Source organism: Rhinopithecus roxellana, chromosome 12 (assembly GCF_007565055.1).
Source record: "Rhinopithecus roxellana isolate Shanxi Qingling chromosome 12, ASM756505v1, whole genome shotgun sequence".
Classification (NCBI taxonomy): Eukaryota; Metazoa; Chordata; class Mammalia; order Primates; family Cercopithecidae; genus Rhinopithecus; species Rhinopithecus roxellana.
Genome location: NC_044560.1, coordinates 94,652,205 through 94,676,145, shown reverse-complemented (window position 1 = coordinate 94,676,145; position 23,941 = coordinate 94,652,205). Strand labels below are relative to the sequence as shown.

Below are 23,941 nucleotides of genomic sequence, written 5' to 3'. Positions count from 1 at the left end.
CTAAGTACTGGGACTGCAGGCACGTGCCACTATACCTGGCTAATTTTTGTATTTTTGGTAGAGGTGGGGGTATATGGACCCACCATACCTGGTTGGTAGGGGTGGGTGTGCCAGGCATACTGAAAATTATAAGGTAAAATTATCCTGGAATGTTCATTTTACTTAAGAGTAATTTAAAACAGAGAATACACATTTAGCATGCATTATTATTATTTTATTTTGAGACACTGTCTCACTGTGTCATACAGGTTAGAGTGCAGTGGTGTGATCTTGGCTCACTGCAACCTCCACCTCCTGGCTCAAGTGATCCTCCCACCTCAGCCTCCCAAGTAGCTGTGACTACAGGTGCACTCCACCGTACCTGGCTAATTTTTGAATTTTTGGTAGAGATGGGGTTTCGCCACGTTGCCCAAGCTGGTCTCAAACTCCTGAGCTCAAGTGATCCTCCTGCCTCAGCCTCCCAAAGTGCTGGGATTATAGGCATGAGCCACCATGCCCAGCCAGCATGCATGCGTTATTAAGATAAATAGTCTTCGGCCGGGAGCGGTGGCTCAAGCCTGTAATCCCAGCACTTTGGGAGGCCGAGATGGGCGGATCACGAGGTCAGGAGATCGAGACCATCCTGGTTAACATAGTGAAACCCCGTCTCTACTAAAAAATACAAAAAACTAGCCGGGCGAGGTGGCAGGCGCCTGTAGTCCCAGCTACTCCAGAGGCTAAGGCAGGAGAATGGCGTAAACCCGGGAGGCAGAGCTTGCAGTGAGCTGACATCTGGCCACTGCACTCCAGCCTGGGCAAGAGAGCGAGACTCCGCCTCAAAAAAAAAAAAAAAAAAAAGATAAATAGTCTTCAAAGAATTCCTACTAGTCTGAACAGCTTCAGACTAAGGCACCAGATTCCCTAGGAATATTTACTTACTCTTTTTGGCCATTACATTTACTTCATTGGAAAAGCTTAAAAAATAGCTCAGATTTTCTGGAAAGGCAAGTAAGATTCTATGTGATGCAGCCCCCTGCCTCCTTCTTCTTAGTGTCATGCCACCCACTCAATTCCCAAGCCATCCACATTGCTTGCAGTTTCCTGAATGTGACAGCTCTTTCAAACCTCCATTCCTTTATTCCCACTGTTCCCTCTGTATGGAACACTTTGCCCTATCATTCTGTCTGACAAATACCCAATCTTTCAAAATTCAGCTCACAAGTCACCCCACTCTCGCTGGTGTAGTGGCTCACACCTGTCATCCTAGCACTTTGGGAGCTGAGGCACGAGGACTGTGTGAGCCCAAGAGTTCAAGACCAGCCTGGACAGCACAGGAAGACCCTGTCTCTACTAAAAAATTAGCCAGGTGTGGTGGCATACACCTGTGGTCCCAGCCACTTGGGAGGCTGAGGTGAGAGGATTGCTTGGGCCTGGGAGGTCAAGGCTGCAGTGAGCTGTGATTGTGCCGCTGCACTCCAGCCTGGGCAACAGAGCCAGACCTTGTCTCAAAAAAAAAAAAAAAAAAGTCACCCCTATGTGAAGTTTTTTAGTAACCCACAACTCAACACTATTCCCACCAGGTAAGATTAATTACGTCCTCTTTTATGCTTCACATTTGTACCTTGTACAAACTTATTCTAGCTCCTGGTGCACTTTATTGTCTCCCAGGTTCAAGCATCCTGAAGTTTGAATCCCAGCTCTTCCACCTGAGAGCTGAGTGATCTTAAACAAGATAATGTGTGTGCCTGGCATACTATAGCATCTAGCCCATCATAAACACCATAAATGGTAGTGCTACTGTTATTATTACTATTATGATTTGTCTTTGGAGAAGTAGTATAAAATAACATTTTGGTTTAAAAAGCAGGTTCTTGTGCCAGACTGCTCCAGTTCAAATCCTAGCTGTGCGACTTACCAGGTGTGTGGCCTTGAGCAAGTTAGTTCACTTCTCTATGCCTTTGTTTTCTTATTCCTGGGGTCGGTAACAATGGCTATTTCATAGGGTTGCTGTGAAGTTTAAATGGGTTAATACATATGAAGTGCTTAGGATAATGCTGACAACAGTAGAAGCTCAATACATATTATATATCCATAGGGTAACATCTGGAAATCTCTGCTGTCAGTGATTGTTGCTTGAATAAACGATTGACCAATTCCTCCAAGAAGTCATAACCTCTCCTTCCCTCTGCAGCTCCCATGTCTCAGGCGCTTAGCCTCAGGAGACGCTTTTTGTGCATACTTCATCCCCCGTGGTATCTCCCTAGTAACGTGCAGAGTAGGCACTGGAGCATTTTTACATTGGATTACCTGACATAAGTCAATTTCAAATCTAGTTTTGTGAATTTTATTTCTCCCACCTAGTTGCCTACATTCTTTCATTAAGAAATTGTATCCTTTTGACTTGAGGCCAAATGACAAGACCTTTCTCCTGAAATATTATTTTTCATGCCTTCTGAACTGTATCTCTTCCCTGTCTAAACTAGCTAACCACTCAGTTCCATAGTCTTTCTACAGTCTGTCCCTAAAGGGGGACCTTCACCACTCATAGCTTTCTCTGTGCAGTTGTGATGAATTCTTGCCTCGCTTGTCTGTGTTTGCTGGGTCGGGCTCAGTTCTTTGTGGGTGGCTGTGTATAATTCACTGGAGATCAAAACCCGAGCTCTTTGGTGCCATGCTTGCCTCTCTTCCCACCACATTGACCACCAGTCCTTCAGACTTTGTTTTGTCATGGCATACTCCACGATTCTTGCCACTTTGCCATAAGTGCTCTCAGCTGTAGCCATAAGGACATAGCTGGGAGTCAGGTGTTGCCTTATACCTCCGTGGCTTACACATGCTCTGCCCTACGCAGAACACCCTCTCTTTTTCCTGCTCCAACCCCCTTATTCACCTGATAAATAATTCATCCTTCTAGTTCAAATGTCACCTACTCCTGTAAAGTCTTTACTACTACCTCTCCTGTACACTTGACCATTCTTAAACTGTACCTCTCCTGTGCCCTGTACACACTTCCATTCTCGCACCCATAGTTCTATTGCAGTTTATTTATTTTCAAGTTCATATCCTGCTTTGGACACTTATCCACTGTGTGGCCTTAGAAAGTTACTTTACTTCCAAGAACCTCAGTTTCCAGCTCTATAGGATGGGATTATAGTACCAACTTCAAAGAGCACCTTCAACAAAACATATTTAAAGTTAGTAGCTCTTAATTTTCTACCAGATAAAGTCCAAGCTTCTTAAAAAGGCCCTTCAGGCAAATAGTCAACACTCAAGTGGTAACTGTTAGTCTCTTCTACTTTCTCCTGAGCAATCTCATTTTTATGTGATGGTCTAGTAGACTGTTTTGATTGCAAGACATTATAATTAAACTAGCCTAATAAAAATTACAATTAAACTGGCTTAATCAAAAAAAAAAAAAAAAAAGAACCAGCTATATTTGGGTTATGTGGATGGCTCTAGGTGGGCTCAAAGGCTCAAATGTTGTCTGGACTCTCTGTCTCTACATTTCTCCACTCTACATTATTAGAACTCATCTCATGGGAGAGCTCTGGTTTCGCTTGGATTATGTGCCGTTAGGAGCTTGGACTGGGAGGAAGTAGGGAAGAATACCAGCATTAATGAGCCAATGGGGTAGGGAATTTCTCAAAGGAAATGAAAGCAGGGGATAGGAAAGTTTCTGAATACAGCCAAAACAAGAGCTACCACACTCCAGTCCACTTGTTTGGTTTCACCTCTATATAGAGAATCCTCAGATTTTTTTCTCAAGCTCCGTCCTTTCTCCTGAATGCACAGTATTATGTTTTAGATTGCTTGTTGAATGGGCCATCTCACCTCAAACTCAGGATGTCCCAAACTACATTCATTTTCTCCATCCTGCCCCACCTGAGTTATCCAGCTGGACATCTGCTGTTAGTTCTGGGTCTTCTTTCTGCTGTATCCCCTTTTCTTCCTTCTCACTGCCATTCTTCCAGGTCAGGCCTTTGTTATGTCACACCCAGACCTCTGAGCTGGCTCCCAGCTGGTATCCCTGCCTTCTTCTGCTTTCCTCTTGATAATATACCTTACTTTTGCCAAGTTTGTCTTTTTTTCTTTCTTTCTGAGACAGTCTTGCTCTGTCACCCAGGCTGGAGTGCAGTGGTGCGATCTTGGCTCACTGCAACCTCCACCTCCCAGGTTCAAGCGATTCTTCTGCCTCAGCTTTCCAAGTAGCTGGGACTACAGACACATGCCACCATGCCCACCTAATTTTGTATTTTTAGTAGAGATGGGGGTTTCACCATGTTGGTCCAGGCTGGTCTCGAACTCCTGACCTCAAGTGATCCACCCACCTTGGCCTCCCAAAGTGTTAGGATTACAGGTGTGAACCACTGTGCCCATCCCCAAATTTGTCTTTTTAAAGCACGGTGGGGATGTCTGATATGTCAGCCTGCCACTTAAAATCTTCAGAGACGGGCCGGGTACGGTGGCTCACACCTGTAATCCCAGCACTTTGGGAGGCCGAGGTGGGCGGGTCACGAGGTCAGGAGATCAGGAGCATCCTGGCTAACACAGTGAAATCCCATCTCTACTGAAAATACTAAAAATTAGCCGGGTGTGGTGGCGGGCGCCTGTAGTCCCAGCTACTCGGGAGGTTGAGGCAGGAGAATGGTGTGAACCCGGGAGGTAGAGCTTGCAGTGAGCTGAGATGGCACCACCGCACTCCAGCCTGGGCGACAGAGCGAGACTCCATGTCAGAAAAAAAAAAAAAAAGAAAGAAATCTTCAGAGACATCCCAATATAAAGTAAACTCCTCATTTTTAAAAATTCAAAACACTTCATGATCTGGGGCCACTCATTAACCTTCTATTATATGAAGGCCTTTCATTAACCATATCCTTTAGTCCAAGGGTCCCCAACCCCTGGGCCATGGACCAGTACCAGTCTATGGCCTGTTAGGAACCAGGCCGCACAGCAGAAGGTGAGTGGTGGGCAAGTGAGCAAGCATTAATGCCTGAGCTCCTCCTCCTGTCAGATCAGCAGCAGCATTAGATTCTCATAGGACCGGGAGCCCTATTGTGAACTGTGCATGCAAGGGATCTAGGTCGTGCGCTCCTTATGATAATCTAACGAATGCCTGATGATCTGAGGTGGAACAGTTTCCTCCTGAAACCATCCCCCTGCCCCTTGCCCCCCACATCACCCCACAAGTCCCCATCCTTGGAAAAATTGCCTTCAACCGCTGATTTCAATTTATCTGTTAAGAGGTGATCATAGAACTTACCGTACAGGATGGAAACATTCGAACATATGGAACGCAGCTGGCTTCATCCTTGCCAGAAAAAGTACTAATAGAATAATAAGTTTCTCATTCCCCTCTTGGTCCTTCTCACGTGTCTTCTGGATGTTGCTAACTCCCTTTCCTCCATCTTGATAGCATCCCCTGGTTTGCCCCCTAACAAAAGGCCTCTCCTTTTTTCTCTGCAGAGCTTTTCCTGCAGGTTCTGTCACATCACTTTCTCCCTCTCTAAGTTTCTTTTGTTCAGTTCAATGAACAGTGAATGATACCTATAGTATGTAGGCACTGGTTACCCACTGATGGATCAGACGTTGGCCCTGGCCTTTCAGGGGTCCAGGCCAACCCTCAAATTCCAGAATATACAAAGAATGTTTGCATGCAGTCTCTCCCCTCTGCCAGCCCGATGTCTTTCCAGCCCTGGTTCCTTCAGCCAAGGTCCCAGCCTGCTTTGGAAGAGGATACCAACTAGCTGGCTGGGGCCCAGGGACATGCAGAATTAACTGGCAAACTCTTTGCCCTCATTGTCGCTCTCCCACCCTCACAGGCTAACCCTCCCATCAGCTCTTCTGTGTGGGTACTGTGTAGGAAGTATCCTTTGTCCTTTACAGGATGGAAAATGGAGAAGCTTGACACAGCCCCCAGGAGGCTGCTTCCATCTCCACCTGCCAGTTCTGTTGCCCCTCAGTCTGGACCTTCAGTTCCTATTCATAGCTGATACCCCATCTCTTATTGTGTTTTCCCTCCACTCTTCCACTCACTCACTCACTCATGAACATGCAGGCGTACCTTTTTCCATTTTTTTCCTCATTGCCATTTCTGTTTCTCTGATCCTACCTCCATTTAATATTTGTGCTGAAACATATAAAGCCTCAGAAAATCATGGGAATTGAGTTCATATAGCTAGTGATTTTCAGGCTGAACTTCTGGAGAAACGACATCCATGGTTTATCTTCTTGAGAAAGAGGATGGAGACGGGCCCTTTGAAGAGCAGTGAGTTAGGAGTGAGTCAGACAGGGTGGGACCTGGGGGAAGTCGCCACCTCATTTCCCATTAGTCAGGAAGGCTCCATGAAAGGGATGGAATTTTAGTTGTTGGACTGGGTTTTCTTTCCCCACTGTACCTGGCCTTCATCCTTATCAAACCTATGAGTTCCTTGACCTCTTCAGTTTCTCCAGTTTATCAGTGTACCCTTGGTTTAGTTTAGTCTACTCAGCCTTCACTGAACCCTCTCCCAAGCAAGGCCTTCCATCTGGCTTCCCTACAGATCCCTATTTCCACTTTCCTGACTCCCACTCACTTAGCTCTGCTGGAGAACATCACAGCCTTCTAAACTGGTACACTCCTTATGGTCTCCCACCCAGCGGGGCCTTCCACTCTGTTCACCAAGCTTTCCCATCATTCCATCATCAGCTACTCTAGACTGTACCACTTCCCTACAATTCCTTATCCTACCACCTACCCATCCCCCATGTTCAGCAAATACCTGACATCTGACTGAAGGAAAAAATAGACTCCTTTAGACAAAACTCCCTCAATTTCCTCCCATTCCACTGACGAACTTACTCTATTTCCGTTCTCCTTAGCCAGAGGCTACTCTCTTCATGTGTATGCTGGATCCCATTGTCTCTCTCCACACAGCATATAAACATGCTTCGGCCTCTTCCCATTGAGAACAACCATCTAGCATCAATCTGGAGGTGAGAGCCAGGCACTGATATTTTAAAAGCTCCCCAGTTGATTCTAGTTGCAGCCAGGGCTGAAAAACAAAGAGAATAAAATCCAGTCTTCTTACTATGGCATGCAAGGCTCTTCATAAACTGACTCATGCCTTTCTTGCCCTTCCATATGCCCTCTGAACTGGAGTCATATACCAAACTACTTAGCGTTCCCAAATCCGCCACATCTCTTGCTTCTATGCCTTCATATACATGCTTCACTCTATTTAGAATGCCTTTCCCTGCTTTCTAGAAAGTGTCTTTTTTTTTCTTTTTTTTGAGATGGAGTCTCACTCTTGTTGCCCAGGCCGGAGTGCAGTGGTGCAACCTCGGCTCACTGCAACCTCCGCCTCCTGCCTTCAAGTGGTTCTCCTGCCTCAGCCTCCCAAGTAGCTGGAATTTTAGGCTCCTGCCACCAGGCCTGGCTAATTTTTGTGTATTTTTTAGTAGAGATGGGGTTTCACCATGTTGGCCAGTCTGGTTTCGAACTCCTGACCTCTGGTGATCCACCCACCTCGGCCTCCTAAAGTACTGGGATTACAGGCACGAGCCACCTCACCCAGCCTAGAAAGTGACCTTTAATGCTCAATTAAGTGTCATTTTTGCGTCACCTTCAAGAATTAGCCTCCACACTGAGTTAAGGTGCCCCTGCATCCCAGTGCTTTCATAACCCTCTGGGTTTATCTCTATGGGAACACTCACCACATATATAATTGCTCATCTATATGTCTGTCTTTCCTATCAGACTGAGTGTTTTGCAGGAACCCCAGGGCCATGAAGATGCCATTTGGTAGGATTTGGGGCTAAGTGGTCTATATCAGATGTTTAAGGATGCTCTCTCCGATCCATTCATTGTTTGCCAAACTGAACAAAAGAAACTCAGGAAAGGGGAGAGGGATGTGATAGAACCTGGGACAAGAGCTGAACAAATGTCTTTGAGCATGTTCATTCATGTAGTCAGCCAGCATTTATTGAGGGCTTGCCATGGTCATTTACCAATATGGTGCAGTTACCTGGACACAGTTGAAGTTTCCTATCACTACTGTGTTTGGCCTCTAGGACGGTTTCATCATCTATAATAGTCTGCTTTCTTTGTCTCTAGTGCACTCTTATGATGGACATTTAATCCAAAATCTCTCAATAGTGCTCTCACAACAGTGGTTTGCACAGAATAACTGTTTAGGAAATATTATTAAAAGAATGCTCATGAATCTACATATAAGTATGTATCTTCCTGATATTTTGGGCACTTTCCCACCTTCTCCATTACATGTTGAGACAGAAACAGTGCTAAGCACTTTACATGTGTTATCTCCTTCAGTCTTCACAGCAGTCCTATGAGATAGGTACTCTTATAGCTCCAATTTTATAGAAGTTCAGCAACTTACATAAGGTCACACAGGTACTAACTGGCACATTTAAACTCATGGCTTTGGAGTCAGGTGTGAACCCAACATCACTAGAGTTTACCTGGAACACAGGCTTTCAATAAATATTTATGGACTCAGTGATACCGTTCCCAAGGGAAATGGAAAGGCTTTCAAATTCTTATTGTCTTCTCCCCTTGACTCTGGATCCCTTGGCCTCTCTTCCTTTCCCACATCATCCCATTCACACTAACATTCATTCAACAAATGTAGAGGGTCAACTGAGTACCAGATAATGGGCCAGATGCTGGAGATACAGAGATGACAAAACATGGCCCATACTGAGAGGAACTTACAGTTTTGCGATGCGGATAAGCAGATAATTACAATTGTGGGAGCAAAAGGAGGGGGTGATTTACTGCCTGGGAGACCTGACTGTTCCTTGTGCTGAGCCAGGGGGCGAGGGTTGAGGGGGTTATGAAAGATGCTTACATCCTCGGGGAATGGTTAAAGCCCTGGGTGGGGCCCAGGAGAGTGTCACAGGTAGAATGAGAGGACAAGGCAGGGACCAGATCAGTTAGGGCCTTAGTGTTGGAGCTTTTTAAATAGTGAATTCTTCTGCCATTTCCTTTCAAGGGTGGGTACTAATGGGCTGGGTCATATCTGTACTTTGGCTCAGACCTCTTACCTAAGCTCTAGGACTAAACTTTCACATAGCTATATCCCACCATTTGTGAAGTCATTTATTTATTCATTTATTTAGAGACAAGGTTTCTGTCATTCAGACTGGAGTGCAATGACGTGATCTTGGCTCACTGCAACCTCCACTTCCTGGGCTCAAGTCATCCTCCCACCTCAGCCTCCAGAGTAGCTGGGACTATAGGCATGCATCACCATGCCTGGCTAATTTTTTTGTATTTTTTGTAGAGCCGGGGTCTCACGATGTTGCCCAGGCTCAAACTTGTGAGCTCAAGTGATCTGCCTGCCTCGGCCTTACAAAGTGCTGGGATTACAGGCGTGAGCCACCATCCCCAGCCTATCCTACCATTTGTGAACACCTTTTTTTTGTTTTTTTTTTTTTTTTTTTTGGAGACAGAGTCTCGCTCTGTCGCCCAGGCTGGAGTACAATGGCACAATCTCGGCTCACTGCAACCTCTACCTCCCAGGTTCAAACAATTCTCTTGCCTCAGCCTCCCGAGTAGCTGGGACAACAGGCGCACGCCGCCACACCCGGATAATTTTGTGTGTGTGTGTGTGTGTGTGTGTGTGTGTGTGTGTGTTTTAGTAGAGACAGGGTTTCACCGTGTTGCCCAGGCTGGTCTCGAACTCCGGAGCTCAGGCAATCCTCCCGCCGTGGCCTCCCAAAGTGCTAGTATTACAGGCGTGAGCCACCGTGCCTGGCCTGAACATCTTATTCTCCCAGCCACCACGTCTTCCGAATTCCCTCTTTTTTTTCGGAGACGGAGTCTTGCTCTGTCGCCAGGGTGGAGTATAGTGGCTCGATCTCGGCTCACTGCAACCTCTGCCTCCCAGGTTCAAGCAATTCTCCTGCCTCAACCTCCCGAATAGCTGGGATTACAGGCATGCGCCACCATGCCCGGCTAATTTTTGTATTTTCAGTAGAGACAGGTTTTCACCATGTTGGCCAGGCTGGTCCTGACCTCAGGTGATCTTTCCGCCTCAGCCTCCCAAAGTACTGGGATTACAGGCTTGAGCCACCGCACCCGGCCAATTCGTTTTTCTATTTTTTGAGAGGGAGTCTCGCTTTGTCGCCCAGGCTGGAGTGCAGTGGTGGAATCTGGGCTTACTGCAAGCTCCACCTCCCGGGGTCACGCCATTCTCCTGCCTCAGCCTCCCGAGTAGCTGGGACTACAGGCGCCCGCCACCACACCTGGCTAACTTTTTGTATTTTCAGTAGAGACGGGGTTTCACCGTGTTAACCAGGATGGTCTCAATCTCCTGACTTCCTGATCCGCCTGCCTCGGCCTCCCAAAGTGCTGGGATTACAGGCATGAGCCACCGTGCCCGGCCTTTTTTTTTAAAACTGTGTTTATTTTCCTTGCGGAGCAGGGCTGCCCCATAGGCAGTGTGCCCAGAGTAGCCCAGATTCCCAAATTCTGCCCACACTTACAAAATCCAATCCTGCAAGCAGTTATTAGATCGTTGTGTGCTCCTGTTCCAGAGGCCGCTGGAGGTAGAAATTCCATTTCACTAAAATCTAGTCCGTCCTTTGCACCCACTAGTTGAGTCCAGTTAGTGAGTGTGGAGGTGGGGGCTGGGGGTGTAGAATAGATAAACAAATATATAGAGAGCCAGTCCAGCTGTCTGGAGGAAAGCTCGACATTGTCCGCCTCTTCCAATCCCATCAGTTGCCACATCTTTGGTCAGGCTGGCTTTGTCACCTGGTCTCCTTCCTGTGCCCTCCTCACACTGACTGCCAGAGTAAATGATTAAGCCAGAGAGACTGCAAGCCCCGTGAGTGCAGGGACGTTTGGTGGTCCATAAACGTCTGATGAATTAATGATACAAGCCTGATTATAGTCTCCTCAAAAATCTTTACTGTTTCTCCTCTGCTTCTAGAATAAAAATCAGATCGCTCATTTGGCCTTCACGACCTACTACATTCAGCCGCAGTCAGCTTCATTTCCCTTTTTTCCTTTCACTACCTCGAAGGCCAGTTTAGCCAGTGATTCACTATGCTTGCCCCGGGCCACTTGTATCCTCCCACCTCCATTCCAGGCAGCCCTCGCAGCAGATCCTAACGCTTAGGGCTCCTCCAAGTGTACAGGTTCGTGAGGCTTCCCTCCCGCTAAGACCAGTCCGCCCTCAGCACACGCAGTGTGCTCCCGCCCGCCGCTCTGCGCTCACCCTGCAGGAGAGGGAGCTCTTTGAGGGCAAGGCCGAACCCTCCCCCGAGCCCTCAGCTGGGCCTGCCGCACACAGATGCGCGGTCCTGCCGGGGAGCAGTCACCCGGGGACAGGGCCGGGCCTGGGGCTGCACGTCGGGAAGAGACGGCGTGCTCCCGAGGTGGCCAGGCCGCTGTAATCGGCCAGGGCGGGCCCGGGCGGCGAGGGAAGAGGTGGGGAACCCGGGCCGCGGCGCTTCCTGCCAGGACCCGGCGGCCCGCCCCAGCCCCTGCCCCCGCCCCGGCCGAGCCTGCGCTGCCGGCCTCCGGCCCCGCTGGCCGCCCAATCAGCGGGCGCCCCCCGCGCGGCCCGCCCCTCCCCCTCTGGTGACAGAAAGTCGCCCCAGCAGATGAGGAAGTGGCAGGCAGGCAGGCTGGCCCCGGGGACTTCTCTGTGGCCCTGCTCCCTCCAAGCCCTCCGCCGTTGCCCGCCTGGCCCCTACGGGTGAGTCTGGACCTTCCACGGGCTCTCCACGTGCCGGCGCCCCCTGCCTTGCCAGCCCGGCCCAGCCCTGCCCTGCCCAGCCCTGCCCAGGCTGTGGGAGAGGCTGTTCCCGGGGCCAGTGGGTGGGAGGTCCCAGCTCCCTGGGGCCGGGCCTCGCCAGCACCCTCCCTCCCCCACACCCCCGTCTCTGGCCCCCATTTGCCTACACCCAGGCCTTCCTCCACCACCCCTGCTTTTACCCCTCTCCCTCCTCCTCTCCCTTCCCTCCCCCCGCTCCCCTAACTTTGTCAGGCTTCTTTTTCCCTTCGATCCATCTTAAAGGAAGGAAGGGACGGGCTGAGTTCCCCGACGAGGGACACACCCAGATTTTCCTGCAGCTTGGGGAGAGGTCCTCCCAGGAGCCTTGGTCCCTCCTGGTCTGCCGGGTGTGTGGGTTGATCTTGGGGGCTGGTGGTTGAGAGATAACAGGCTGGCTGGCTCCCATGTGTCAGGGAGGAACCTGTGTTGGCGCCCTCGCCCCGGCCTGGGCCCTGCCGGGGATGGGCGGCCAGCAAGCCCGATGGTGGGGGAGCAAGTAAGGAGGGGATCCGAGCGTGGCCAGGCAGCGCGCACACGTGTGTGAGTGGCCCCGCGGGTGAGCCCGTGCGTGTGCCTGGGCGGCGGCCGAGCTGCGTGAGGGCCGGGAGCCATGCGTGTCAGCCCACGGAGGTGTTGGGTGGTGTGTCAGGCAGGAAACATGTGTGCCAGCCCTTGGCGTGGCGCCTTCGCCGTTGGGGGTGGAGAGCTGGGTGAGGGGTGGGTGTGGACCGCAGGCTTGGGGCCTGACCACGGTGGGCCTAAAGAAGCCGGGCCTCCTGGAGGTGAGGGGTGTGCAGGGCGGGGAGGTGACAGAGGTGCGCCTCTTCCCTTCGCACCTGCACAGGTGCTTCTCTGGAAGCAAGGAGTCTGGGGCACCTGCTGCCCTGGGCCCTGCTCTGTTCCAAGAATGCCTTGTCCCTCAGGGACTGTCAGTACCATGCTCTCCTGGGTCTGGCCAGAGGCTTTTGTGTCCCTGGGAGCCTTCCCCCGACATTCCTTCAGGCCCTGAGGGGGAGGGGGCCTAGCCCATTAGGGTCCCTCCCTGAGGGAGGGGAAGATTCCTGTGACCTCCCCCACTCCCCAACCCCCTCACATGCCACTGGCTTCCCTGCCTTCCCAAAAAGGGAAGAGTGATTGTACCCATTCTGAAGTAGGACAGACTGAGAAGTTCTGGCCAGCTTAGGAGAGGATGCTGGGTGTGGATTTTCGGCAGTGCTTTGGGCCAGAGCTGGGGCTGGGACTAGGGTTGGAGGAGGTTTCTGGCTCAGAACCTAGGACCTTAGTTCATCAGGCTGGTTCCGGGTTGGTGGGTGGTGAGCCTGGGGCTTTACTTGGCTTTCCCAATCCTGGTGGGTCCTGCTTCCCCAGGCACTGACCTGTGGCCTGGACCCACCCTCCACCCCATGCGCAGTACAGCGGGGGCGGGCAGAGGGCGGGGCTGCTGCCAGATCTAGTCAGACAGGTGGAGCTGCCGGGGCAGGAGTCTCAAAGAGCCAGGCTCCAGGAGAGGAAGGGCTCTGCCAGAGGAGAGAGGAGAGCGCTGGAGAGGAGAGGCTGGAGGTGAGAGCCCCGGGAAGGCAGAGGAGAAACGTAGGGAGATGAATGTCCCAGCACAGGCAAGGAGGAATCCCAGGATAAGGTTCTGGAGGGAAAAGAAGGGCCCAGGGAGGTGAGAGTCCTGGCAGGGCAGGAGGGACCCTGGGAAGAAGAGAGTTCCTGGAAGGGTCCAGAGGGACGAGAAGTAGAGAGGGCAGGAGAGGAGAGATTGAAGGGGAGAATCCCGAGAGAGAAGAAAGACCCAGAGCTAGGGGGGTGAGGGACTCGGGTGAGGAAGGGAGACGGATTTCAAGAGCTCCCTGTTGGTGAGAAGGTAAGACTCTCCAATGAGAGACCTGGAATTGAGAGTCATTTTGTGGAGGAAGAGGGGAAGGGAGGCCAGGAAGTAAAACTGGAGAGGAGAGGAGAGTAAGGTATGGAGAGGAAGGGTAGAACAGCCCTTCCCAGGCAGGGAGGACGTGTGGGGAGCAGATGCCTCAACTAAACTGCCTCCTCCCTCTAGTTCCCAGTAATTCCTTCCTTTCACTGTTCTGTCCTTTCTGCAATGAGGCATTGGGAGTTTTCTTGTCTGGTTCTGTGTCTTATCTCTGTGGGATGGGGGTGTGCAGTGGGCTCTGTCTAACATCCACCCTCTGTACCTCCCCAGAGTCCTGAGCCAGGATGGAGGCTGTTATGAACTTGTACCAAGAGATGATGAAGCACGCAGGTAAGACACTGTTCACCAGCCCTTTCCTCTCTTCTTTCCTGGGATCCCTGGATCTAGGGCTGTCTTCTAATGGAGAGTTCCTATGAACCCCTTGACGCTTTGCGACCTGACCTCATGTCTGTAGACCTAATGAAGACCCTTCAAACCCTGTGACTCTTCCTGATTCTTTGACCCTTATTCATAGATCCCCGGATCCAGGGCTACCCTCTGATGGGGTCCCCTCTGCTAATGACCTCCATCCTCCTGACCTACGTGTACTTCGTTCTGTCACTTGGACCTCGCATCATGGCTAATCGAAAGCCCTTCCAGCTCCGTGGCTTCATGATTGTCTACAACTTCTCACTGGTGGCACTCTCCCTCTACATTGTCTATGAGGTGGGCCCCTGGGATGCCGGGCTTTAATTTCTGTCAGCAGGATAAGGAGCAGGCCATAGAGCCAGAGCATGGCATTTCTCCTTTCCAGAGAGGTTCAGATTCATGTCCTCAGCTAGCGAAGGGGAAGGATGGCTGGGAAGGGAGAACTTCCCTTCTCCCTTCCCAGGAGAGGATGGTCTAATCCACATCCCTTCCTAGTTCCTGATGTCAGGCTGGCTGAGCACCTATACCTGGCGCTGTGACCCTGTGGACTATTCCAACAGCCCTGAGGCACTTAGGGTAAGTAGGGGCTGGGGCTAGGTCACAAGCAACCTGGTAGATATGACCAGTTTGGGGCCTGTGCTCAAGGCCCAATTTAGGGAGGCTCTTAGAATAGTGTATGAGGTCCTAAGGCTATCCCAACTTCTTGCAGATGGTTCGGGTGGCCTGGCTCTTTCTCTTCTCCAAGTTCATTGAGCTGATGGACACAGTAAGTAGTTATATGAGATGTGAGAACTTGTGGGGAGAATGAGGTGGAGAGGCCCAGGTTCTGAATCCCCTTCCCTCACTCTTCTCTCAGGTGATCTTTATTCTCCGAAAGAAAGACGGGCAGGTGACCTTCCTACATGTCTTCCATCACTCTGTGCTTCCCTGGAGCTGGTGGTGGGGGGTAAAGATTGCCCCGGGTGAGTGGTGAAGGCCACTATGGGAAAGGGTGGGCACCAGAGGCTGGACTCTGCTGACCCTGTCTTATTGTCCACTCACAGGAGGAATGGGCTCTTTCCATGCCATGATAAACTCTTCTGTACATGTCATAATGTACCTGTACTACGGATTGTCTGCCATTGGCCCTATGGCTCAACCCTACCTTTGGTGGAAAAAGCACATGACAGCCATTCAGCTGGTGAGGGGCTTGGCCTGACTTACCTATAACCATCCCCCCACATTCCTAGCCTGGATCCTCCCTTTATCCAGTCTGTCTCACCTTTGACCCCATCTCTCCCTACTCAACATTTCTCTCTACATGCTCTTCCCCTCTAGTTCTCTCAGTATTCCCTCTGACCCTGGCCTTTATCTATCCTAGATCCAATTTGTCCTGGTCTCACTGCACATCTCCCAGTACTACTTTATGTCCAGCTGTAACTACCAGTACCCAGTCATTATTCACCTCATCTGGATGTATGGCACCATCTTCTTCATGCTGTTCTCCAACTTCTGGTATCACTCTTATACCAAGGGCAAGCGGCTGCCCCGTGCACTTCAGCAAAATGGAGCTCCAGGTATTGCCAAGGTCAAGGCCAACTGAGAAGCATGGCCTAGATAGGCGCCCACCTAAGTGCCTCAGGACTGACTGCACCTTGGGCAGCGTCCGTCAGTGCCCTCTCCACCTACACCTGTGACCAAGGCTTATGTGGCCAGGACTGAGCAGGGGACTGGCCCTCCCCTCCCCACAGCTGCTCTACAGGGACCACGGCTTTGGTTCCTCACCCACTTCCCCTGGCCAGCTCCAGGGATGTGGCCTCATTGCTGTCTGCCACTCCAGAGCTGGGGGCTAAAAGGGCTGTACAGTTACTTCCCACTCCCTGCCTTAAACTTGGGAGAGGAGCACTCAGGGCTGGCCCCACAAGGGTCTCGTGGCTTTTTTTCTCACAGAAGAGGTCAGCAATAATGTCACTGTGGACCCAGTCTCCCTCCTCCACCCCACACACTGAAGCAGTAGCTTCTGGGCCAAAGGTCAGGGTGGGCGGGGGCCTGGGAATACAGCCTGTAGAGGCTGCTTACTCACTTGTGTCTTAAATTAAAAGTGACAGAGGAAACCACAGAGGCTGTGTGTATACATGCGTGAATGGAGGAGGTGGGGGAACACAATATGCTTAGCCCTGTCCACAAGCAGGAGCAATGGATGGTCCAGGCTCCCAGAGGACATATCTAGCTCTCTGATCCTGGTAGAGCCCCTAGGAAGGCTGCTGGGACATAGGTCATGAAAGAAGAGGGATTAGCTGAAACAGATTAAAAAAAAAAAAAAAAAATTAAGGGAGACATGACTTTATTAGAAAAATAAAAAACAACTGAGGTGATGGGTTAGTCTTCAGCGGATGCCTTGGTGGATGAGGCTGCTTTTGGCTGCACTGGCCTTCTCCCGCTCCCGCCGCCGCGCAGGGTCCAACTCAAAACAGCGCCATAGCCTCAGGGTTTCATCTGCTGCTGCGGATGCCACTGTGGCCCCATCTGGGCTCATGGTCAGACTCAGGACCCGGGATGTGTGACCTGGAGCAAATGAGAACAGTACACATGAATGCTGATGCAGCCATAGCCCTCCCATAAAGGAGGCACATGCCTCCCTTTTTTTCTTTTTTTTTTTTTTGAGACGGAGCCTTGCTCTGTCACCCAGGCTGGAGTGCAGTGGCGCGATCTGGGCTCACTGCAAGCTCCGCCTCCCAGGTTCACGCCATTCTCCTGCCTCAGCCTCCTAAGTAGCTGGGACTACAGGCGCCCACCACCACGCCCAGCACTTTTTTGAGACAGGGTTTCACTGTGTTACCCAGGATGGCCTCTATCTCCTCACCTCATGATCCGCCCGCCTTGGCCTCCCAAAGTGCTGGGATTACAGGTGTGAGCCACCACGCCCGGCCTCCTCTCTTTTTTCAATGGTGTTACTGAGATATAATTCACATACCATAAAATGCATGCTTTTAAAGTATACGGTTTAGTGGTTTTTAGTATATTCACAAAATAGTACAACTGTTAAAACTAATTCTAAGACATTTTCAACACTTCCCATTACCCTCTCTCCTCAGCCCCTGGCAACCATTAATGTGTTTTTTCTGTGGATTTGCCTATTCTGGACATTTCAGTCATACATTATGTGGCCTTTTATGTCCGGCTTTTTACCTAGCCACTTACCTTTCAGTTCAGCCACCTTGGCCATGGTTGGGTACTTCCAAATAACCAGCTGGTTCTGTGCAAAGCCATGGCCTGAGATGAGCTCCTTGTAGTGGGGAGACCAGAGGATGGAGCACACCTGTGGAGAGGAGCTGGTGTGGGCATGGCATATAGCCAAGGCTACTTAAGTCAGAACTGAGCCCATTCTAGTGTTAGGCACCCTGCCACATGCTCCAGACTCAGAGTTGAATGATCACAGTCCATACAAAAGTTCCTTGAGAGGCAAATTATAGACACTCCCTGACGTAACCATTTTTTAACTTTACAGTGAGTTTACTGGGACTTAAATTGGGGAGTGTCTGTATTATCCATTGTATAGATGAGGAATCAATCAGAAGGAAGTTCAATAGGTTGCCAAAGGTTACATTCAAGTTTAGCAGATGACGGAGCCAGAATTTAACTTGGGCAGTCTGGCTCTAGAGTCCGTATCTACAGTGAAGGCTGAATGTGAGGGGAGTGGAAGGAGAGAGCCTCAAGTATCTTTCTAATGGATTTGGATTATATGCCATAGGTGATGAGAAGCCATCACAGGTTTAAGGACAGTACAGTGTAACAAACCACAGCATAGAGGATGCATTGCAGGAGATAACAAAGAATGCTTGACACCAATGAGGAAGCCATTGTAGTGGGCCTCCACTGGGAAGGATGAGGTTGAGGGGAGGGGACAGATGTCAGTGATATTTTAAGGTAAAACTGATAGATCCTGGTGAGGAGGATGAAAAATTCTAGGAGGTTTTTCAGATTTCTGAGCAGGTTCTGCCATTCCAAAGCAATGTGACAGAGGAAGGAACACATTTCAGGGAGGCAAGGGGAAAGTGACAAGGTTAATTTGGGACAGATCAAGGTAGTGGTGCCTATAGGACATAGGATTGGAGATAGCCACAGACTGTTGGAAATGAAGCTCATGAGTTAGAAGTTTAGGAATCACCAAGGCACAGAGAGCTGGTGAAGACATTGGAATGGATGCACTCTCGATGTGGATGCCCAGTAAGAATGCATGTGGGAGAGGCAGGAACAGGCAAAAGATTACCTGGGAATGGGCATCCACAGCACTCAGACAGGCCCCAGAGCACACGTTCCAGATGCGAATGTGTCGATCACTGGTGCCCCCTCCTGTTGCCAGGACATTGGACTGCCAGGGACACCATGCTACGGCCTAGATGGGATAAAGGTGGGGTCAGCAGGTACTAGAGCTAGACAAGGAGCTCGGGGGGTCACAGATTAACCCAGTCCAATCCTACCATCCCTTCTCCCCTTAACAGTCCCCAGGTTATAGGTGAGGGTCTGCAGAGGCTTCAGCCCAACCCTACTCACCTTGACAGCCCCTTGATGCTGGGTGAATGTCTGCAAAGGAACCCAGCCACCCTCTCCAGGAGCGCTAGGCCACACATTGACCAAGTTATCATTGCCACCACTGGCCAAATGTCGTCCATCTGGGGCCCAGCGCAGCCCACACACTTCCTGGCTGTGGCCACTCAGTGTAGCCACATGGTGTTCTGCTACCCGAACATCATGGTGGTGGATGTGGCCAGAACGTGAACCACTGGAGGAGGAAAGAAGGGAATCAGGTTCTGTGGCAGCACCAAATGCAAGCAAGCCAGAGGTAGTTCAGTTCAGGGTTGTATAGTCAAGGGTAGGGTGGGCAAATACCAGACTACCATAGACCAACAAAAACCACTGACCTGGAGAGGATATAGCTGTTCCAGCTTAGGGAGCCCACTCGGGCAGAGTGACTGGCCATATTTCGAAGCCGTTTCTGCTGCTGCACATCCCATAGCTAGAGAGAGAAGCCCACTAGGATCAGAGATTGGGACTTGGCATTAATATCCTCCAGCTGTGCAAGCCCATTGGGACTGGTGTGAATGGCAGCACAGGACATGTCTCACCTGCACCTCAGCACTGCTGGTGCCCACAGCCAAGTAGTTGCCCTCTTTGATCCAGGCCACAGAGGATACATATTCCCCAGGCTGCTCCATTTGCAAAAGCTGCAGGATGTCACCAGAGCTTGCGCTCCACAGGTACACACTGTTGTCCAGTGCCACTGCCAGTACATTCCCAGAGCTCCAATCCACAAGGTTCAGGTCTGTCAGAGGCGGAGAGAAGAGCATGAGCTTCCTTGTTTGTGTGGTCCCAGGCCCTCTTTCTGCATCCATGAGGCAAGGATAAGGATGCACTTACAGTAGTCGTTTCGGATTTCAGGGGCATCCAGGATACGGTCTGGCAGGGAAGGAATGTAACGGCAGGTCTTCCGGCTGGAGCCAGGAGTGGCCTTTTGGCTGTAGAGTACTTTCAGTCTGTTCTGGTAACCTGTGGCAACAGAGTGGGTCTAGACGCTGGAAAATCAACACCTCCCTTGCCCTCAGTCTTAGATAGGAAGAGCAGACAGATATCTGTGCTCAGCCCTGGAGATGAACTGACACCTCCCTCCAGGAACCAGGAACTTCGGGTCTTACCCTCTGGCGCATTTTGTGGTTTTCCACTGAGCCGAAGGATCTTGGCTTCCTCTACATCAAAACCGTTCAGGTTCAAAGCCCAGGCTTTCTGATGTTCCTGGCATAAAGGGTAGTGGAGAAGCAAGATGGTATTATCCAAAGAACAGTCTGGTCCCGTACCTTAAGCCCCTCTGGGACACATACCTTCTTGGTGGGCGTCTGGCTGTTTTCAGGCTGGTTCTCCTTGCTCAGGAGGAAGCTGGCCACCTCCATCTGGGCAGCACTGCGATGGGGGATATAGCGGTCACCGCCAGGTTTGCTAGGAGTGGTCTGAACCTTGGAACTGGATTTGCCTGGGGCGGAGAAAGAGAAGACAATCTGACCAGGCTCCCGGGGGAGAAAGTATGAAGGCTGCTCTCACCCAGTCCCTTTGGCACCTCACTGACCAGGAGTTCGGCCCGGAGTTCTGCCGGCGCTGTGGGATCGGTTGGCGGCCCGCATGGGTGAGGGGGCCGGGCCTGAGGCTTCCTTGGCTTTGCGCTGCCAGCGCGCAGGGGGCGCATTGGGGATGGGTGCATCCAGCTGAAGCAGCGAGTGCAGGTCACTCTCGAACGCGAATTGTGCCATGGGAACGCCCGCAGCGGGAGGGGTCCTTGCAGTTGGTGCCTGCGGAGCCCTGGAGGAAAAGAGGAGACGGTGCTCAGGGGACAGCAAAGGACCCCTTCGCTCCTGGCCGGCCACAAAATCAGGGCCACCCTCGGCTGCAGCCCCTTCCGGCCTAGCACCCCCTCCCCCTGGCCACGGCCCGAACCAGGCTCAGCCCCGCCACCTCTCACCGTGCCCTCCCGAGCAAGTTGCAGTTCCGACCGGCTTTAACACGCCTCGCTTACGCCTCTTAAACTCTCCGCTCCGAGCGCCCATTGGCTCCTTCAAAACCCAACCGTCGCAACCGTTGCCCTCGCCCATTGGCCTCTCCGGTGAAGGGGGCGGGCCTTCCGGGACAAGTCTCAGCTATCACGAGAGTCCAGCCGCGGAGCGCGATTTGAAGGGTGCGAGAGGGACTGGGAGCCGGCCCCAGAGAACTGGTGCTGGAAAGCGGGCGGGGCTGGCCCGGGGCGGGCCTGGTCTGCCTCAGCGTCCTCGAATCGTCCCGATTTGTTCTTCTGCGTCCCCTCGGGGGACGCGAGCTCGGAGTGTCTGGCCCCGGGTGCCTCAGGGTCCGAGAGCCTGCAGAAGTTCACACTTAAATCCTATACGAGGGTCATATTTATGATGCAGAACTCGGTGCAGAACCCGATGGAGGTGACCAAGGCGCCTGAGCTGTTCCTAGAAGGAAAGGAGAGCCGCGGGCGGCAGCGGGGCAGGGGACGGAATTGGGAAGCTAGGGAGCAGGAAGAAGGCCAGAGCTACTTAGGGTACGTTCCACTTTTGCTTGGCTCTGGGTAGGAACCCTGCTAGAAAGGAAGTAACGTGTGTTTGTCTTGTTTGCTGCTGTTGTTACAAACAGGGAAAATGAGTTTGAAAAGGGTGAATGAATTCCTTAAGGTCAGGAAAAAGGATCGGTATTCAAACCTGCCTATCTGAAGATAAGCTTAGACTGCCCTACAGGAGGCACTGTGGCTTACCCCCTTGGGGCTTTAAAGAGATATGAGGACCTGAGAGATCCATTAGCCTAATCTGTGCGTGGTGCACCCTCCCCACCCCGACAACAAATCCATATTTTACAGATGGAGAAACCGAGGCCCAGGGAAGGGATGTGCCCGAGGTCATACAAAGAAGTTTGTGGGAATCCAGGTCTGACTCCAGTCCAGTGCTCTAATAATGACTTGACTGAATTGTATGAATGTGCTCAGGGGTGGAGCAGCAATCATAAAAATAATAATGGTACCATTTATGGACCATCTAACTACTGTGTTAAAACAGTTTACAGGCCGGGCGCGGTGGCTCACGCCTGTAATCCCAGCACTTTGGGAGGCCGAGGCGGGCGGATCACGAAGTCAGGAGATTGAGACCATCCTGGTTAACACAGTGAAACCCCGTCTCTACTAAAAATACAAAAAATTAGCCGGGCGTGGTGGCGGGCGCCTGTAGTCCCAGCTACTCAGGAGGCTGAGGCAGGAGAATGGCGTGAACCTGGGAGGCGGAGCTTGCAGTGAGCAGAGATAGCACCACTGCACTCCAGCCTGGGCAACACAGGGAGACTCTGTCTCAAAAAAAAAAAAAAAAAAAAAAGTTTACATACATAATCGAGTTCAATCCTTAATCCCAATAAGGCAGATAGATACCCTATCTTCCCTTTACAGAAAAAAGAAACTGGGTCAGAAAGATTAGAAACTTGCCCAAAGGCTTGCAGCCAATAATAAGTAGGGGAGCCCAGGATTCAAACTATCTGACTAATCTCTTCACTCCTAACAATACGCTATACTATCCCAGAAAGAGGCTGGAAAAATCAGGTTTTCAATCATTAGCCTAAAGTCCACTCTGATGCTGACAGATAATGTTATTATCTTTGACTTGAAGACTTTGCATTCTCTATTTCCAATTACCTTGGAAAATGAGGAATTGGATATACTTAGGTTAGAGGTGGGGAGTTCCCAGAAAACAGAAAAGTTTGTCTCATGTCAAGTTGGTCAGGGTCTTAAATGTCAAGCTAAGGACTTTGGATTTTATCTGCTAGGCATTGTGGAACCTGTGGGGTTTCTGTGTAGGGAAGGACCAAATAAAATATATCTGAGCGGGGGAATATGGCAATAATTTGCAACTTCTGGACTAATGGTAGCTGTAGAGAGGGATAAAGGGTATAACCTCAGGGAATTTGCACATTTAAAAATAAAGGATTTGGGCCAGGTGTGGTGGTTCACTCCTGTAATCCCAGCACTTTGGGAGGCCGAGGCGGGCAGATCACTTGAGGTCAGTAGTTCAAGACCAGTCTGGCCAATGTGGCGAAACCCTGTCTCTACTAATAAAGTACAAAATTAGCCAGGTGCGGTGGTGCATGCCTGTAATCCCAGCTACTCGGGAGGCAGAGGCAGGGGAATCGCTTGAACCTGGGAGGTGGAGGTTGTAGTGAGCGAGATCACGCCACTGCACTCTAGCCTGGGTGACAGAGGGAGATTTTGTCTTAAAATAATAATAATAAAGGAATGAATAAAGGCAATGGAAATTATCCAGACATGGATCTTGAAGTGGGAGATACTCTAATATGATGTAAAGTAGTCAAGTGAAATGATGACAGAAAGGGTCAGATTTGTCCATTGAAAATCAAATCCCCGATGACTTTGGAGAGAGCAGGATCAGGAAAGTGGGTGGCCTGAGATCCATTTTGGAGGAGTTGCAGAAAGAATGAAATAGGGAGAACAGGAAGCCGGCAAGCATAGGCGACTTGTGTAGCCCATCCCCTGATATCCTCTGTATTCGTTTGCTAAAGTTACTGTAATAAAGTACCACAAACTGGCTTAAAATGTACCACAAACTGACTTAAATGACAGAAATTGGCTGTCTCACAATTCTGGAGGCTGGAAGTTCCAGATCAAGGTGTCATGAGAGTTGTGTGAGAACTGTGAGGAAGAATCTGTTCCATGCCTCTCCCCTGGCTTCTGGTGGTGGTTTGCCAGCAATCTTTGTCATTCCTTGGCTTGTAGAAGAATCATCTTCATCTTCACTTGGCTTTCTTTGTGTATGTGTGTCCAATTCTCTCTTCTTATAAGAATACCAATCACATTGAATTAGGGCCCTGACCTCATCTTAACTAATTATATCTGCAATGACCCTATTTCCTAATAAGGTGATATTTGAAGTACTGGGAGTTAAGATTTCAACATCTGGCTCAGTGTGGTGGCTTACACTTGTAATCCCAGCACTTTGGAAGGCCAAGGCCGGAGGACTGCTTGAGCCCAAGAGTTAGGGACCAGTCTGGGCAACATAGTATCACTCTGTCTCTAAAAAAATATAGAAAACAGGCCTGTGAGGTGGCTCATGCCTGTAATCCCAGCATTTTGGGAGGCTGAGGCGGGCAGATCACCAGATCAGGAGATTGAGACCATCCTAGCTAACACGGTGAAACCCCGTCCTACTAAAAATAATTTAAAAATTAGCCGGGCATGGTGGCAGGTGCCTGTCATCCCAGCTACTTGGGAGGCTGAGGCAGGAGAATGGCATGAACCCGGGAGGCTGAGCTTGCAGTA

General features: G+C 50.6%; 2 protein-coding genes and 1 long non-coding RNA gene across 5 annotated transcripts; 1 reads left to right on the top strand and 2 right to left on the bottom strand.

The window, feature by feature from the left end:
* Positions 1-1,426: 1,426 nt before the first annotated feature.
* LOC115892273 lies at positions 1,427-11,417 on the bottom strand. The gene is made up of 3 exons (XR_004052172.1): positions 10,468-11,417; positions 6,818-7,010; positions 1,427-1,986 (listed from the first exon to the last, which is right to left on the bottom strand). It is a non-coding gene; the product is annotated as an uncharacterized LOC115892273 (long non-coding RNA).
* A 91-nt stretch (positions 11,418-11,508) lies between these two features.
* On the top strand, positions 11,509-16,202 carry ELOVL1 (ELOVL fatty acid elongase 1). Of its 3 annotated transcripts, none has more exons than XM_010371878.2 (9): positions 11,574-11,687; positions 12,009-12,112; positions 13,969-14,028; positions 14,213-14,403; positions 14,602-14,682; positions 14,816-14,872; positions 14,963-15,068; positions 15,150-15,286; positions 15,467-16,194. In XM_010371878.2, exons 3-9 carry the CDS (start codon positions 13,983-13,985, stop codon positions 15,686-15,688), a joined length of 840 nt encoding a protein of 279 aa, XP_010370180.1. In that variant the 5' UTR covers positions 11,574-11,687; positions 12,009-12,112; positions 13,969-13,982; the 3' UTR covers positions 15,689-16,194. The 3 variants fall into 3 exon arrangements, with proteins under 3 accessions (XP_010370178.1, XP_010370180.1, XP_030769050.1); XM_030913190.1 differs by having other exon boundaries at positions 12,009-13,325; positions 15,467-16,167; XM_010371876.2 differs by lacking the exon at positions 12,009-12,112 and having other exon boundaries at positions 11,509-11,687; positions 15,467-16,202.
* Positions 16,203-16,400: 198 nt separating this feature from the next.
* Positions 16,401-20,679, bottom strand: CDC20 (cell division cycle 20). Its single transcript, XM_010371875.2, has 11 exons — positions 20,594-20,679; positions 20,204-20,433; positions 19,962-20,110; positions 19,779-19,875; positions 19,504-19,632; positions 19,212-19,408; positions 19,008-19,102; positions 18,640-18,868; positions 18,356-18,481; positions 17,287-17,404; positions 16,401-16,650 (listed from the first exon to the last, which is right to left on the bottom strand). Exons 2-11 carry the CDS (start codon positions 20,382-20,384, stop codon positions 16,472-16,474), a joined length of 1,500 nt encoding a protein of 499 aa, XP_010370177.1. The 5' UTR covers positions 20,385-20,433; positions 20,594-20,679; the 3' UTR covers positions 16,401-16,471.
* Positions 20,680-23,941: the final 3,262 nt, after the last annotated feature.

Coding starts and splice junctions, on each gene's coding strand:
- CDC20 (XM_010371875.2), bottom strand. CDS start 20,384: ATGGCACAATTCGCGTTCGAGAGTGACCTGCACTCGCTGCTTCAGCTG. Junction 19,876..19,961: donor GCCAGACGCCCACCAAGAAG/GTATGTGTCCCA, acceptor CCTTTATGCCAG/GAACATCAGAAAGCCTGGGC. Junction 17,405..18,355: donor CTGTGGATGCCCATTCCCAG/GTAATCTTTTGC, acceptor TCCTCTCCACAG/GTGTGCTCCATCCTCTGGTC.
- ELOVL1 (XM_010371876.2), top strand. CDS start 13,983: ATGGAGGCTGTTATGAACTTGTACCAAGAGATGATGAAGCACGCAG. Junction 14,873..14,962: donor TCATTGAGCTGATGGACACA/GTAAGTAGTTAT, acceptor CTCTTCTCTCAG/GTGATCTTTATTCTCCGAAA. Junction 15,287..15,466: donor ACATGACAGCCATTCAGCTG/GTGAGGGGCTTG, acceptor TATCTATCCTAG/ATCCAATTTGTCCTGGTCTC.